Raw genomic sequence first — 16,876 nt, 5'->3', positions numbered from 1 at the left:
CTATATTGCTGTTAAGTCAAACGCGGGCTCTTCGCTCACTGCAGCCGACGCAAAGTGGCGCGCTAGACTGCGCAGTCGCAGCAGTAGCAGAACAGGCGAGACGCAGGCAGACAGTCCTCAGCAGCAGCAGCCATGGCAGATGGAAAGCCCAAGGTGAGGATTGGACTTTAAATGCATCAGAGCCCATACAAAGTTGAATGTACACGGTAAACTGATGGAAAGCAGTTCGTACAATTACTTCGAATCGTATAACTCCAAAAACCGCTTCAAACATGCGCTAACTTTACGGTGTTTGCTAGGAAGCTAGCGGGTTAAGTTAGCATAATAAGCTAACGTGGCTAACCGACCCGATCCATTGGTGAAATAAAGAAAATATCAATATTTTCTGTAAAATAATTTCTAATCGGCACCTTTAAAATTTTGCCATCTGTATGACTAATGCACATGTAATGGGAAATAATCTAGTTATCCCATACCCGACTAGATTAAGCACCAGTTCAAGAAAAGTGAGTTAACGCTGAGACAGAACAGAGCAACATAAACGGTACAAAAAGGAACCTTTTGAGCAAAAGTCGTAATGTGCAAACGAATCTTAGATTTTAAATAAAGGGTTCCGTTGTACTGACTCGCCAGCCATAAGCCTGGGTAAAGAGATAAGGGTTTTGTTAATAGCACAAGTGGAATAATTTGAATCTTTGCTAGGCCGCAGTGCATCTTGTTGTATTGAAGGCCATTGTTGCTTGAGTTGCCTACAGCTAATGCTAACGTTGAAGTTGTAAATCCAGTCCTCATTGCTCTCGGTACCCACGCTAGTCTTCAGCTCTACGCACATCAGGCAGGCAGTTGTCGCGGAGGATAAAACAAACAAACAAAAAACGTAAATCCACGCACATATTGTGAACTTAACTTTTGTTTGAAGACAATGAGGTATCGCTGAGATATGCAAGACACCTATGACTCGGAATTTGTAATGGCGGGCGCAGTTTCTTGTAAATCGTCACACCTCCCCTTTTTTCTAAATAGTGTGACTTTCTATGAACTTGTTTTCTGTCTTAGGAGGGAGTAAAGACGGAGAACAACGAGCACATCAACCTGAAGGTGGCAGGACAGGATGGCTCAGTGGTGCAGTTTAAGATCAAAAGGCACACTCCTCTCAGCAAACTGATGAAAGCTTATTGTGAACGGCAGGTGAGACTGGGACACAATTAACTTTTTTTTATAAGTGTCTTTAAGTGTATTGCTGGTCATCTGAAATTGATCATTCATAAACAAGAGACCAAGAAATTGACATTTAAAAATACATGGTTCTTGCCAAATCAGAAATGGGGGGGGGGGGGGTATATTTGGACATCCAACAAGGTAAACCTTCCAAAAAACATTAATTTGCTTAATTTACTTATGCTTAGAATATGTTTCTGTATATCAGATGGCCTAAAATAGAAGGGTAATGCAAACATCTGTTAACTATGGTAACAAGGCTTTTTTTGCTTTAACTATATGCAGAGTTTTTGGTTTGACCCTAAAGAAGCAAATCTTTGTTTTCATTTTGTCATTACTCACATGGTACCCGGAAAAGTTTGGCGGAATCCACACAACCTTAAATTTATCTGGAAGTTAAGAGTCTTAAAAACACCTCAGTTCTACTGTAGACATATTAGGTGTGCAACATCAGTCCTCCCCCATCTAATGCACAGCACACAGTGAGACAGTTACACCATTTTGCACATCTGCTATAGTGAAAATAACAAAGTTTTGCAGTTAAAACTAAAATGTCAATCATATATATTTAATCTTTACAATATTCTGGATGTTTATAAATTGTGTTATTTGTAGAGATGGCACGATACCACTTTTTTATGTCCGATACCGATACCGATATCATACATTTGGATATCTGCCGATACCGATATGAATCCGATATTGTGTTTTTTAATCAATAAAACTGTGTTTTTAATATCTTGCTGCATTTTGTATAAGTTCATACTCAAGTTTAAATAAACAACAACACTAAAGCTATTCTGTTATACCTGTGTGTAAAAAATACACTGCACCCAAAATATTTCATAGTTCAGCAACACTGATCAATCTAATAAACCTTACCTAACTTAAAACCTAACTTAAACCTACTCCATCCTCCCTATTCTGGTATTTTAAAGAGTACTTAGCAGAAATATTAAGCAACCTAACTAATAGGGTTGCCAACTCCCAGCAAAAAAACAAAAAAATAGGGAACCACCCACCCTCCACCTCATGATGCTTAATCGATGTAATCAACTTTAATTTGATGCAGGGTGAAAAAAAATGCACAGAAATAAATTATTTTTCAAGAATAATTAAATAGATTCAACATCTTTCTTCAACAGAATTGCAGAATTCACAGACGGTACCTTCCCAAAGGAAAAAGTACTATAGCTTACTAGGGTATATAGACTTAAGAGTTACTATATATAGTAATGGACTTCTATACATTTTACATCAGATTAAAACTTTGGGTGTAAGATTCAGATAATTATTTATTAAAAGCTACATATTTTAAATGAGAATAAGAAAGAAAAGTATGTCTTTGTGCCCCCTTTTCCTGTTCATGCCCATCGGCCCCCTGGCTGCACTTTGCTAGATCCGCCCCTGCACAGTTACCAGCCGTCAGCTACGTGAAAAGGATCCTGGTGTAGAAAGTAATATTAAATAAATTCTAACAACAGCTTATCAAGCTTAAACGTGCTGCTGTTGTTCAGCCGCTGGTTTCCTCTTTCTGGTGAGAAGTGGGCCAAAAACAAAGAAGAGAGACGGACTCTCTGACAGAAAAGCCGATCAGCTGATCGTTAAGCAGTTTCACGATTGAAGTAGTGGCAGGAAGGTGAGGGAGAGAGAGGCAGTCGCTCCATATATCGGTTGTTAAGCTTAACATGGGAACGCTTTACAAACATTCAGAGATGAACTTACACACTTGTTTTACTTCTCTCTGGGATCACTTCCTCGGAGATGAAATGCTGGTTTGGTAGTGAGGCTACAAATACACACAGCCACTCTATCACATGAGGCAAACTGCTGCAACGTGCTACGGTTATGAGCCGAGTTACGCCGTGTCGCAAGTTTTGTGAGATGCTTTTTGATATTTAATGGATCGGAGTACATTTTTTATTTTTCGCCGATATCCGATCCAGTAATTTAGGTCAGTATCGGACCGATACCGATACGTAATATCGGATCGGTCCATCTCTAGTTATTTGTTATTTGTATTTCCATCAAATTTTGAAGGGGTTTTTTGGTTAAGCAGTCAGTAGGGAGAGATGGTTTTCCTGAAACAGGAGTCATTGCAATTCACAGCCGATGTTTTAAACCCGAGGTCACAAAAATACCTTGTGAAGTTTAAAAGTAAACATTTGTTTTTCCACTCAGGGGCTGTCAATGAGGCAAATACGATTTCGATTTGACGGTCAGCCCATCAATGAAACAGACACACCTTCTCAGGTAAGTCTACATGCTCTTGTTCTTGTGCACTTTTGGAATCACTTTTCGTTATTGTGAACTACGGCTGAATAAACCTTGGCCCTCATAGTCTTGCTACTTTGGCTCTTACATCTCATATTAGTTGTTACATGTGAACTCAATGCATTATGTTACAGTACTCAAAATCCACAAACCAGTCAGCTGTTTGGGGCATTCCAGTAAAGTCATGGATTACCACATAGCTAATATAGGTCAGGCCAACATGATCCTTGTTTGGTTTGGTTTGGTTTAGGTTTTTTGTTTGTTTTTGCAGTCCCGAGATTGCATTTCAGCTGATATGTTTCCAGCATATACCATTTACTTTCATGAACTCAAAGAAGCAATAATTCTGCATTACAACTGTACTACAACTAAAACGAGAAAGAGATTATAATACTTACTGTTGTATACAGAAAAAGCATAGAGGTTTACTCAAAAGCACAGAGCCATTATGAACAGATCTAACTCCTTGTTGCATCTGCAGTACCCCTTTATTTCAGTGCAGAACATAATCTTTTTTTACTATGATGTTTAAAGGAAAACATTATGTCAAACACTGGGTGATAAATCAGGTAAGAAACAAGAATACTCTGATACATTAAGTATAGTTATTCACATAACTGCTGTGGACACAAAAATTAAAGCCACCCATGTCTCCACACATAAATTGTTGTGTTTCACACAGCTGCTCTACTAAGACTGCCAACCATATAAATACACAGCAACCAAGACCTTGTACTCCAAAGCAAGTTCAACATACTCAGATCTCTGTTTCACTCACCCTACCCTTGGCAGTCAGCCTAAGAGTTCACATGAAGGTTGATATCAACTGGATAAATCAACCCAGGGTTTGGCAGCCTGTCTACAAGCAGCTTCACATGAAAGGGGTGACATTAAAAACATATGACAAATCATGCATATGGTTAATTAAAAGCTATGATATTTTAAAAGAAATTAAAGAGGTTAAGCACAGAATAATAACTACTGTGTAAGTTTACACACAGGTATTACAGGTCTGTTATCAAAACACAGGACAAAATGATGGATTATAATTGTTTTATTACATTGAGTTAATGTTTAGAAGTGCTTATGTTTAGGAGCACATTAATGCTCCTAAAACATGTCATTTGAACTTGCAGTTGACAAGTGGGGAAAAAAGCTGAAATTAAGCTGCTTCCCAAGAGCAGGTGGGAAAGACAAAAAACTTTAGATCCTATTAAATATTTTTGGATCTTCCAGGAATGGTGATGATACTTTTCCAGAAAAGTGATTGCTCAGTAGGCAGTTTTCTACCTGTTTATCTTGAGTATAACCTTCTCCAGAACAGCAAGAAATGAACAGCTTTCAGAATATATCAACAAATAACCCTGAAGTAAATGAGACTGGTACAAATCCTGCTTCAGGATTTCTACAGGCCTCAGGTCTTGAAAAAGTGTAGTCAGCATTGATGTGCCTTATATTTTAATGGCCACCAGAGGGCAGGCCATCCTTTTGTTGAAGAACTTGTGATTGTATGTGTGTGGGAAAATGGCCCCTGGCTTACTTCCTCTGTGACCTCACTTTCTTGATGAGTTTGTGAGCTTGGGAAACAAACCTAAAACATCAAGTCCATTCAGAAAGAAGTATGATCTGAGGTTCATACTACAGCTCACTGAGTAATAACTTGTTTGTCAAGTCTTTTCACATACCAGTGGGTTGCATCACGGTGGCTACGGCCTCCTTTTAAAGCATTTGTACTTCCTTCTAATATTTAAAAAGTTTTCTTGTCTTTCTTTTTTTTGCAGCTAGAAATGGAGGATGAAGATACAATCGACGTGTTCCAACAGCAAACTGGAGGCTCGCCTCTTTAAAGACTGTTTCCTATGAACATCCCTACCTCCCCCTTTCATCCCTGAACATCTTTGTTATACCCAGTCTTCAAATGCTCATGACCAGTGTTGATACGATCCAGTGGAATATTTACACAAAATACTCAAAGGCAGCATCACAGCTAGTGTTGAGTTTGATTACACTGCCATGTTACGTGACATATTAACATGTCTGAACAGCGCAGTGCAGACAATATGTAGGCTGCAGTCAGTCTAACGTGCCGAAGAAGTGAAAAACTGTTTTTGTTTGAGTTTTTTGTTTGTTTGTTTTTTGTTTTAATTTGGGAAGAGAGAACGCTTGGTCCTGCTTTTGCTTTTATACTTACAAAGGCTTTGATTAAAGATGGAGGTTTGATTGATGTAACCCTGTGTTTTAAATTCACTGACATCTGTTGTTATTATAAAAATGTATTATTGGAATAAATTGAGTCTTTTTTTTCTTTCTTTCTTTTTTTACAAATCTGTGTGTACGTGTGTTTTCGTCACATCTGAAAACACTGTTTGCAGGTACAGTTACAGTCATTTAAAAATTATTGGTTTGAATTTACTTCTCAGTAATTGCTTCCATGCAGTAAGAGGAAATGCCATGATGTAAGTACTTTTAGAAGCCAAAGACATAATTATCCATCATTACATGGCCAATAAAGTGTATATGTAGTCAGTTTTCAAAGTAATCAGTTTCTAGACAATGATTTCTTGAATGACGTAATAAGCTGTGTGTGCGTATGCATGTCCCCACTTGCCCTGCTGTTGTCTTTATTCAAGCTCAGGTCCTCTACCAGAGGCCTCGGAGCTTCAGACTCTTGCGCAGCATCTTTGCTGTTCCTAGAACTACACTCTTCTGAACATAGATCCTTGGTGTCCCTACCGTCTGCTGGAGGCAAATCTTGTTCTTTCCATTCAGCTGACTCCTCAGAACTGGCCTTACTCACTGCAGGTATTTGATGGTTTCCCACAGGCCTCTTTATGGTTCCAGTTTGACTGGGGGATTCCAAAGTACTGTCCCCAATATATTCAATCTTGCCTTCTAATAATGGAGCACTTTCACTTCTCACTAGGTTCCTTCTCTTTATTTACCATCTGACTGCACTTAATCAGTCCAAATAGCATTCAGATGATGTTGCTGTTGATCTTGCTGGGTAATTGATGTCTCATTCGATGCTGGCATACATACGTTTGCTCAATTCTGTATCTGTAGCCAGTCTTAAGAGTGATATGGCTGAGAGGGTTCAGACCTGTGAAAAACATAGACAACAGAGCTTCTCCTTGGTACATCCTGCAATTGTGCTATTGGCGAGAAGTTGGCCTCTAGTTTTGTTCTTAGGGTCTTGTTGAGCTTAAATAGTTTTAGGTGTTGTTCATATCCATGTGTGACGCATTGTGTCGTAGGCTTTCTTGTAATTAAACTAGGTGGTGCACAGATAGAGCAGTCACTTGAGACCAGACTGACCAATGTTCCAGCAGCTGGTGTTTTTCCTCTTTGCTTTTTCTGACAATTCCTTTCTGGGCCCATGTATTGAGTCATATGCCTATTCGTCTAGACCAGGGGTCTCAAACTTGCAGCTCACGGGCCTCTTGCAGCCCGTATGTTGACATGAAGAAATATAAATGTGCAATTTGGCCCTTGAAGTTACTTTTTTTGTTAGGAAGCATATGTTTGTTGTTGAGTGCAATGTTAAAATAAGTTTTTTAAAAGGCAAAACATTTAATTATGAAGGCATTATGAGCAGAGAGTACAAACATGTTTAGGGTTTGGGTGCGTTAGTTCAGCGAGAGAGTTATTTGTAAAGAAAACCATTTTCACTAGCAATCAAAAACTAATGTGTACACTTATGTCTGCATTTTTATTTTGTTAAATACAAACTAAATTGTAGCACAAGTGCTGCCACGTGTCTGGCCAGAAAGACTGTACCAATTTGGTTTGCACTTTTGCCAGTTATATAATAGTTGAAATTTCAAAAAACAAAACGCTTACTTGTTGTTCCTAGAGTATTTAAAAGTAAAATGGGAGGCAAAGCCTTCAGTTTTCAGGCCCCTCTTCTGTGGAACCAACTTCCAGTTTGGATTTGGGAGGCACATGCTATCTCTACTTTTAAGATTAGGCTTAAAACTTTTCTTTTGGCTAAAGCATAAAGTTAGGGCTGGATCAGGTGACCCTGAATCCTCCCTTAGTTATGCTGCAACAGGCGTAGGCTGCTGGAGGATTCCCATGATGCATTGACTATTTCTTCTTCAGTCACTTTTTTCACTCACTACAGTGGCTTGCAAAAGTATTCGGCCCCCTTGAACTTTTCCACATTTTGTCACATTACAGCCACAAACATTAATCAATGTTACTGGAATTCCGCGTGAAAGACCAATACAAAGTGGTGTACACGTGAGAAGTGGAACGAAAATCATACATGATTCCAAACAGTTTTTACAAATAAATAACTGAAAAGTGGGGTGTGCGTAATTATTCAGCCCCCTGAGTCAATACTTTGTAGAACCACCTTTTGCTGCAATTACAGCTGCCAGTCTTTTAGGGTATGTCTCTACCAGCTTTGCACATCTAGAGACTGAAATTCTTGCCCATTCTTTGCAAAACAGCTCCAGCTCAGTCAGATTAGATGGACAACGTTTGTGAACAGCAGTTTTCAGATCTTGCCACAGATTCTGGATTGGATTTAGATCTGGACTTTGACTGGGCCATTCTAACACATGGATATGTTTTGTTTGAAACCATTCCATTGTTGCCCTGGCTTTATGTTTAGGGTCGTTGTCCTGCTGGAAGGTGAACCTCCGCCCCAGTCTCAAGTTTTTTGCAGACTCCAAGAGGTTTTCTTCCAAGATTGCCCTGTATTTGGCTCCATCCATCTTCCCATCAACTCTGACCAGCTTCCCTGTCCCTGCTGAAGAGAAGCACCCCCAGAGTATGATGCTGCCACCACCATATTTGACAGTGGGGATGGTGTGTTCAGTGTGATGTGCAGTGGTAGTTTTCCGCCACACAGCGTTTTGCATTTTGGCCAAAAAGTTCCATTTTGGTCTCATCTGACCAGAGCACCTTCTTCCACATGTTTGCTGTGTCCCCCACATGGCTTGTGGCAAACTGCAAACGGGACTTCTTATGGTTTTCTGTTAACAATGGTTTTCTTCTTGCCACTCTTCCATAAAGGCCAACTTTGTGCAGTGCACGACTAATAGTTGTCCTATGGACAGATTCCCCCACCTGAGCTGTAGATCTCTGCAGCTCGTCCAGAGTCACCATGGGCCTCTTGGCTGCATTTCTGATCAGCGCTCTCCTTGTTCGGCCTGTGAGTTTAGGTGGATGGCCTTGTCTTGGTAGGTTTACAGTTGTGCCATACTCCTTCCATTTCTGAATGATCGCTTGAACAGTGCCCCGTGGGATGTTCAAGGCTTGGGAAATCTTTTTGTAGCCTAAGCCTGCTTTAAATTTCTCAATAACTTTATCCCTGACTTGTCTGGTGTATTCTTTGGACTTCATGGTGTTGTTGCTCCCAGTATTCTCTTAGACAACCTCTGAGGCCGTCACAGGGCAGCTGTATTTTTACTGACATTAGATTACACACAGGTGCACTCTATTTAGTCATTAGCACTCATCAGGTAATGTCTATGGGCAACTGACTGCACTCAGACCAAAGGGGGCTGAATAATTACACACACCCCACTTTTCAGTTATTTATTTGTAAAAACTGTTTGGAATCATGTATGATTTTCGTTCCACTTCTCACGTGTACACCACTTTGTATTGGTCTTTCACGTGGAATTCCAATAAAATTGATTCATGTTTGTGGCTGTAATATGACAAAATGTGGAAAAGTTCAAGGGGGCCGAATACTTTTGCAAGCAACTGTACCTCGGCATACAACTCCCAAGTGCAACTGGACTCTGGATTTCCTGACAGATAGACTACAGGTGGTGAGAATGGGAGGACAGGTGTCTGCTGAGCTCACAATCAGCACAGGATCCTCACGGGGCTGTTGCCTCAGCCCCAGACTCTCCACCCTGTGTACTAATGACTGTGTCTCCACCCAGGATTACATCTTTGTCATTAAATACGATGATGAGACCGCCATCCTACGGTTTATCAAGGGGGGCATGGGTACAGGACCCTGGTAAACAACACTCTTGTCTACAGAGAGGAGAATGGCCTCATCCTTAACACAGAGAAGACCAAAGAAATGATACTGGACTTCAGGAAAAATCCTCCCCCTCGGCAGCCTCTTATCATCAAAGGTACTGAGATGGAAAGGGCCAAAAGCCACGGATTCCTGGGACTGCAGGTCACAGACCTGAGCTGGACTCTTAACACCACAGCCACAATGAGAAAAGAACAGCAAATGCTCTATGTCATTAGGCTGCTCGGGAGAGCTAGCCTGAACCAGGGAAAAGAGCAGATGGAATTATCAGCGACCCACTCCATTCAGCTCACTCTCTGCTCAGACACAAGAACTGCACATACAACCTAAGACACAGCAGAGCGGACAGCATCATCACTCACAGAACAAGGTTTTTCAATAGCTTATTCCCCTCCACAGTCAGACTGATGGCAAACAAAAAACACTGAACAACGTGCAATAATAATCCCACACTACCTCACTTCATGTGAGAAATGTGCATATCCTAACTGTGCAATATAATTACAGGGAGTGCAGAATTATTAGGCAAAAGAGTATTTTGTCCACATCATCCTCTTCATGCATGTTGTCTTACTCCAAACTGTATAGGCTCAAAAGCCTACTACCAATTAAGCATATTAGGTGATGTGCATCTCTGTAATGAGAAGGGGTGTGGTCTAATGACATCAACACCCTATATCAGGTGTGCATAATTATTAGGCAACTTCCTTTCCTTTGGCAAAATGGGTCAAAAGAAGGACTTGACAGGCTCAGAAAAGTCAAAAATAGTGAGGTATCTTGCAGAGGGATGCAGCAGTCTTAAAATTGCAAAGCTTCTGAAGCGTGATCATCGAACAATCAAGCGTTTCATTCAAAATAGTCAACAGGGTCGTAAGAAGCGTGTGGACAAACCAAGGCGCAAAATAACTGCCCATGAACTGAGAAAAGTCAAGCGTGCAGCTGCCAAGATGCCACTTGCCACCAGTTTGGCCATATTTCAGAGCTGCAACATCACTGGAGTGCCCAAAAGCACAAGGTGTGCAATACTCGGAGACATGGCCAAGGTAAGAAAGGCTGAAAGACGACCACCTTTTGTAACATAAACGGTACAAAAAGGAACCTTTTGAGCAAAAGTCGTAATGTGCAAACGAATCTTAGATTTTAAATAAAGGGTTGCGTTGTACTGACTCGCCAGCCATAAGCCTGGGTAAAGAGATAAGGGTTTTGTTAATAGCACAAGTGGAATAATTTGAATCTTTGCTAGGCCGCAGTGCATCTTGTTGTATTGAAGGCCATTGTTGCTTGAGTTGCCTACAGCTAATGCTAACGCTGAAGTTGTAAATCCAGTCCTCATTGCTCTCGGTACCCACGCTAGTCTTCAGCTCTACGCACATCAGGCAGGCAGTTGTCGCGGAGGATAAAACAAACAAACAAAAAACGTAAATCCACGCACATATTGTGAACTTAACTTTTGTTTGAAGACAATGAGGTATCGCTGAGATATGCAAGACACCTATGACTCGGAATTTGTAATGGCGGGCGCAGTTTCTTGTAAATCGTCACACCTCCCCCTTTTTTCTAAATAGTGTGACTTTCTATGAACTTGTTTTCTGTCTTAGGAGGGAGTAAAGACGGAGAACAACGAGCACATCAACCTGAAGGTGGCAGGACAGGATGGCTCAGTGGTGCAGTTTAAGATCAAAAGGCACACTCCTCTCAGCAAACTGATGAAAGCTTATTGTGAACGGCAGGTGAGACTGGGACACAATTAACTTTTTTTATAAGTGTCTTTAAGTGTATTGCTGGTCATCTGAAATTGATCATTCATAAACAAGAGACCAAGAAATTGACATTTAAAAATACATGGTTCTTGCCAAATCAGAAATGGGGGGGGGGTATATTTGGACATCCAAACATCCAACAATGTAAACCTTCCAAAAAAATTTAATTTGCTTAATTTACTTATGCTTAGAATATGTTTCTGTATATCAGATGGCCTAAAATATAAGGGTAATGCAAACATCTGTTAACCATGGTAACAAGGCTTTTTGTTGCTTTAACTATATGCAGAGTTTTTGGTTTGATCCTAAAGAAGCAAATCTTTGTTTTCATTTTGTCATTACTCACATGGTACCCGGAAAAGTTTGGCAGAATCCACACAACCTTAAATTTATCTGGAAGTTAAGAGTCTTAAAAACACCTCAGTTCTACTGTAGACATATTAGGTGTGCAACATCAGTCCTCCCCCATCTAATGCACAGCACACAGTGAGACAGTTACACCATTTTGCACATCCGCTATAGTGAAAATAACAAAGTTTTGCAGTTAAAACTAAAATGTCAATCATATATATTTAATCTTTACAATATTCTGCATGTTTAGAAATTGTGTTATTTGTATACGTTAGAGCTATTTCTCATGTATGTAACTTTGTAATATATTGTATTATTTAATTTTAGACAGTCTGTTACGGTTCTAATGGTCTTGGAGCAAGTTTAACCACATAATTTCCTTTTGTCCCACCCTTTTTATTTCCATCAAATTTTGAAGGGGTTTTTTGGTTAAGCAGTCAGTAGGGAGAGATGGTTTTCCTGAAACAGGAGTCATTGCAATTCACAGTCGGTGTTTTAAACCCGAGGTCACAAAAATACCTTGTGAAGTTTAAAAGTAAACATTTTGTTTTTCCACTCAGGGGCTGTCAATGAGGCAAATACGATTTCGATTTGACGGTCAGCCCATCAATGAAACAGACACACCTTCTCAGGTAAGTCTACATGCTCTTGTTCTTGTGCACTTTTGGAATCACTTTTCGTTATTGTGAACTACGGCTGAATAAACCTTGGCCCTCATAGTCTTGCTACTTTGGCTCTTACACCTCATATTAGTAGTTACATGTGAACTCAATGCATTATGTTACAGTACTCAAAATCCACAAACCAGTCAGCTGTTTGGGGCATTCCAGTAAAGTCATGGATTACCACATAGCTAATATAGGTCAGGCCAACATGATCCTTGTTTGTTTTGGTTTAGGTTTTTTGTTTGTTTTTGCAGTCCCGAGATTGCATTTCAGCTGATATGTTTCCAGCATATACCATTTACTTTCATGAACTCAAAGAAGCAATAATTCTGCATTACAACTGTACTACAACTAAAACAAGAAAGAGATTATAATATTTACTGTTGTATACAGAAAAAGCATAGAGGTTTACTCAAAAGCACAGAGCCGTTATGAACAGATCTAACTCCTTGTTGCATCTGCAGTACCCCTTTATTTCAGTGCAGAACATAATCTTTTTTTACTATGATGTTTAAAGGAAAACATTATGTCAAACACTGGGTGATAAATCAGGTAAGAAACAAGAATACTCTGATACATTAAGTATAGTTATTCACATAACTGCTGTGGACACAAAAATTAAAGCTGCCCATGTCTCCACACATTGTTCTTTCACACAGCTGCTCTACTAAGACTGCCAAGCATATAAAGACACAGCAACCAAGACCTTGTACTCCAAAGCAAGTTCAACATACTCAGATCTCTCTGCTTCACTCACCCTACCCTTGGCAGTCAGCCTAAGAGTTCACATGAAGGTTGATATCAACTGGATAAATCAACCCAGGGTTTGGCAGCCTGTCTACAAGCAGCTTCACATGAAAGGGGTGACATTAAAAACATATGACAAATCATGCATATGGTTAATTAAAAGCTATGATATTTTAAAACTAATTGAAGAGGTTAATCACAGAATAATAATTACTGTGTAAGTTTACACACAGGTATTACAGGTCTGTTATCAAAACACAGGACAAAATGATGGATTATAATTGTTTTATTACATTGAGTTAATGTTTAGAAGTGCTTATGTTTCAGGAGCACATTAATGCTCCTAAAACATGTCTTTTGAACTTGCAGTTGACAAGTGGGGGGAAAAAAGCTGAAATTAAGCTGCTTCCCAAGAGCAGGTGGGAAAGACAAAAACTTTAGATCCTATTAAATATTTTTGGATCTTCCAGGAATGGTGATGATACTTTTCCAGAAAAGTGATTGCTCAGTAGGCAGTTTTCTACCTGTTTATCTTTATCTTGAGTATAACCTTCTCCAGGGCCCTGTTTCAGAAAGCTGGTTTAGTGCAAACTCTGAGTAAGTATACCCTGAGTTAACGAAAACTCTGGGTTTTCGGTTTCACAAAGCAAGTTTAGATTAATTCTGAGTGAGTTACTATGACGACACAGTCCGTGAAGCTAACCTGCCCCCTAGCAGGTTTACTTCAACTAACCCTGACCTTCTCCGCCTCTTTGTCGGAAACCTGACTGTAGGAAGTGTCAGACATGGCATGCCCCTTCCTTGAAGAGCCAGTAGATGTTGAAGCCCAAATTCTCCATGAGAGCTCTCCGCCGGAGAGAGAGTGATTAGAGCGCGTTTGGACATTTTATCATTTCCTGATGATTTTCTGTGTGAACGTTACCGTTTTTCAGCACAATCCATAATTTATTTGAATAACATCCTCAGGCCTTATATTGCTCATGTGACACATCGCGGACATTCTCTCAGTTCTGTACATATTATTTGTATTGCACTTGGGTTTTTTTGCAAGCGGGAGCTTTCTGTATAATATTGGTGACGCTGAGCACGTTTCCAAGGCTACCGTCTGTCGGGCAGTCAGGAATGTTACAGTTGCACTGAAACGTCTCCTGTACCCGTTTGTGGTGTTCCCCGGTCATAGACCCACAAGATTTATCAAAGAGGATTCCACAAAATTGCAGGTATCAGGATGAACAAAACTTAATTCATGATGTGGTGATACTTGAACTACTACTTAGATTTTACATTTATTTTCAGGGTTCCCAGGCGTGATTGGCTGTATAGACGGCACTCACATTCCATTCTGCTGCTTGAAGTGTTCCAAAAAGCATTTTTTATTTTCTTGATCAAACAGGTCTTGTACAGCTGCTTTACAGGGAGCTATTGAAACACAGAAAATAGCATTGACATTCATAGTACATGCCTACTTAGGTTGGTTGTAAATCAGTGCTGAACATCTTACTGAGGAAAGGTTTGTTGGAGAAGTGGCTGGACCCTCTTCCTCTACATTTTTTATATTTCATTTTACTTGCTGCCAGGAACGTTTGGGGCCTGTTGGGTTGCACATGCGCTCACATCACATCACAAAATAAAATGTATAAAATAAAAAATGAAATGTAATAAAAAAATAACGTGTTAAATGGGTGGAAATCCCTAGATCAATGTTTAAATTAACACTCACGCATTGACTCTGTCGGCTATGTTTTGCCATGCATGCTCCCTTTCTTTTGCAGCTGAGGCTGTGTTACTTTTTTCCATAAAATTTGCATGTTATTGGCATATGCTGCCATCAGAATTTCGGCCTCAAGCGCTGTGAAATACATTGACCGCGCCTTCTTTCCCTCTGTCTCCATGGTGACTCGCTTAATCTGTGCTCCACTAATCAGGGCTTTATGCTGGCGCTTAACTTGGGGTTAAAAGCAACTCCGGGTTGATTGAACTAATTGTTATCAGCCTTTCTGAAACCGAATATTCTGAGTTGGACAGTTCGGGGTTACTCAACCCTGAGTATCATTTTTAACTCTGAGTTTTCTAAACCGGCTTTCTGAAACAGGGCCCAGAACAGCAAGAAATGAACAGCTTTCAGAATATATCAACAAATAACCCTGAAGTAAATGAGATGGGTACAAATCCTGCTTCAGGATTTCTACAGGCCTCAGGTCTTGAAAAAGTGTAGTCAGCATTGATGTGCCTTATATTTTAATGGCCACCAGAGGGCAGGCCATCCTTTTTGTTGAAGAACTTGTGATTGTATGTGTGTGGGAAAATGGCCCTGGCTTACTTCCTCTGTGACCTCACTTTCTTGATGAGTTTGTGAGCTTGGGAAACAAACCTAAAACATCAAGTCCATTCAGAAAGAAGTATGATCTGAGGTTCATACCGCAGCTCACTGAGTAATAACTTGTTTGTCAAGTCTTTTCACATACCAGTGGGTTGCATCACGGTGGCTACGGCCTCCTTTTAAAAGCATTTGTACTTCCTTCTAATATTTAAAAGTTTTCTTGTCTTTCTTTTTTTTTTTTTTTTTGCAGCTAGAAATGGAGGATGAAGATACAATCGACGTGTTCCAACAGCAAACTGGAGGCTCGCCTCTTTAAAGACTGTTTCCTATGAACATCCCTACCTCCCCCTTTCATCCCTGAACATCTTTGTTATACCCAGTCTTCAAATGCTCATGACCAGTGTTGATACGATCCAGTGGAATATTTACACAAAATACTCAAAGGCAGCATCACAGCTAGTGTTGAGTTTGATTACACTGCCATGTTACGTGACATATTAACATGTCTGAACAGCGCAGTGCAGACAATATGTAGGCTGCAGTCAGTCTAACGTGCCGAAGAAGTGAAAAACTGTTTTTGTTTGAGTTTTTTGTTTGTTTTTAATTTGGGAAGAGAGAACGCTTGGTCCTGCTTTTGCTTTTATACTTACAAAGGCTTTGATTAAAGATGGAGGTTTGATTGATGTAACCCTGTGTTTTAAATTCACTGACATCTGTTGTTATTATAAAATGTATTATTGGAATAAATTGAGTCTTTTTTTCTTTTCTTTCTTTTTTTACAAATCTGTGTGTACGTGTGTTTTCACACATCTGAAAACACTGTTTGCAGGTACAGTTACAGTCATTTAAAAATTATTGGTTTGAATTTACTTCTCAGTAATTGCTTCCATGCAGTAAGAGGAAATGCCATGATGTAAGTACTTTTAGAAGCCAAAGACATAATTATCCATCATTACATGGCCAATAAAGTGTATATGTAGTCAGTTTTCAAAGTAATCAGTTTCTAGACAATGATTTCTTGAATGACGTAATAAGCTGTGTGTGCGTATGCATGTCCCCACTTGCCCTGCTGTTGTCTTTATTCTTCAAGCTCAGGTCCTCTACCAGAGGCCTCGGAGCTTCAGACTCTTGCGCAGCATCTTTGCTGTTCCTAGAACTACTCTTCTGAACATAGATCCTTGGTGTCCCTACCGTCTGCTGGAGGCAAATCTTGTTCTTTCCATTCAGCTGACTCCTCAGAACTGGCCTTACTCACTGCAGGTATTTGATGGTTTCCCACAGGCCTCTTTATGGTTCCAGTTTGACTGGGGGATTCCAAAGTACTGTCCCCAATATATTCAATCTTGCCTTCTAATAATGGAGCACTTTCACTTCTCACTAGGTTCCTTCTCTTTATTTACCATCTGACTGCACTTAATCAGTCCAAATAGCATTCAGATGATGTTGCTGTTGATCTTGCTGGGTAATTGATGTCTCATTCGATGCTGGCATACATACGTTTGCTCAATTCTGTATCTGTAGCCAGTCTTAAGAG

General features: G+C 40.0%; 2 protein-coding genes across 2 annotated transcripts; both read left to right on the top strand.

Annotated features, from left to right (window-relative positions):
* Positions 1-31: 31 nt before the first annotated feature.
* LOC116320574 (small ubiquitin-related modifier 2) lies at positions 32-5,805 on the top strand. Its single transcript, XM_031740205.2, has 4 exons — positions 32-153; positions 1,057-1,188; positions 3,400-3,471; positions 5,274-5,805. Exons 1-4 carry the CDS (start codon positions 133-135, stop codon positions 5,337-5,339), a joined length of 291 nt encoding a protein of 96 aa, XP_031596065.1. The 5' UTR covers positions 32-132; the 3' UTR covers positions 5,340-5,805.
* Positions 5,806-10,518: 4,713 nt separating this feature from the next.
* On the top strand, positions 10,519-16,064 carry LOC120440461 (small ubiquitin-related modifier 2-like). The gene is made up of 4 exons (XM_039613025.1): positions 10,519-10,542; positions 11,098-11,229; positions 12,171-12,242; positions 15,593-16,064. The coding sequence occupies exons 1-4, from the start codon at positions 10,534-10,536 to the stop codon at positions 15,656-15,658; spliced, it is 279 nt and encodes a 92-aa protein (XP_039468959.1). The 5' UTR covers positions 10,519-10,533; the 3' UTR covers positions 15,659-16,064.
* Positions 16,065-16,876: the final 812 nt, after the last annotated feature.

Source organism: Oreochromis aureus, linkage group 6, assembly GCF_013358895.1.
Source record: "Oreochromis aureus strain Israel breed Guangdong linkage group 6, ZZ_aureus, whole genome shotgun sequence".
Taxonomy (NCBI): domain Eukaryota; kingdom Metazoa; phylum Chordata; class Actinopteri; order Cichliformes; family Cichlidae; genus Oreochromis; species Oreochromis aureus.
Note: the sequence above shows the minus strand (reverse complement) of the source record. Positions and strands in the feature narration are given on the sequence as shown.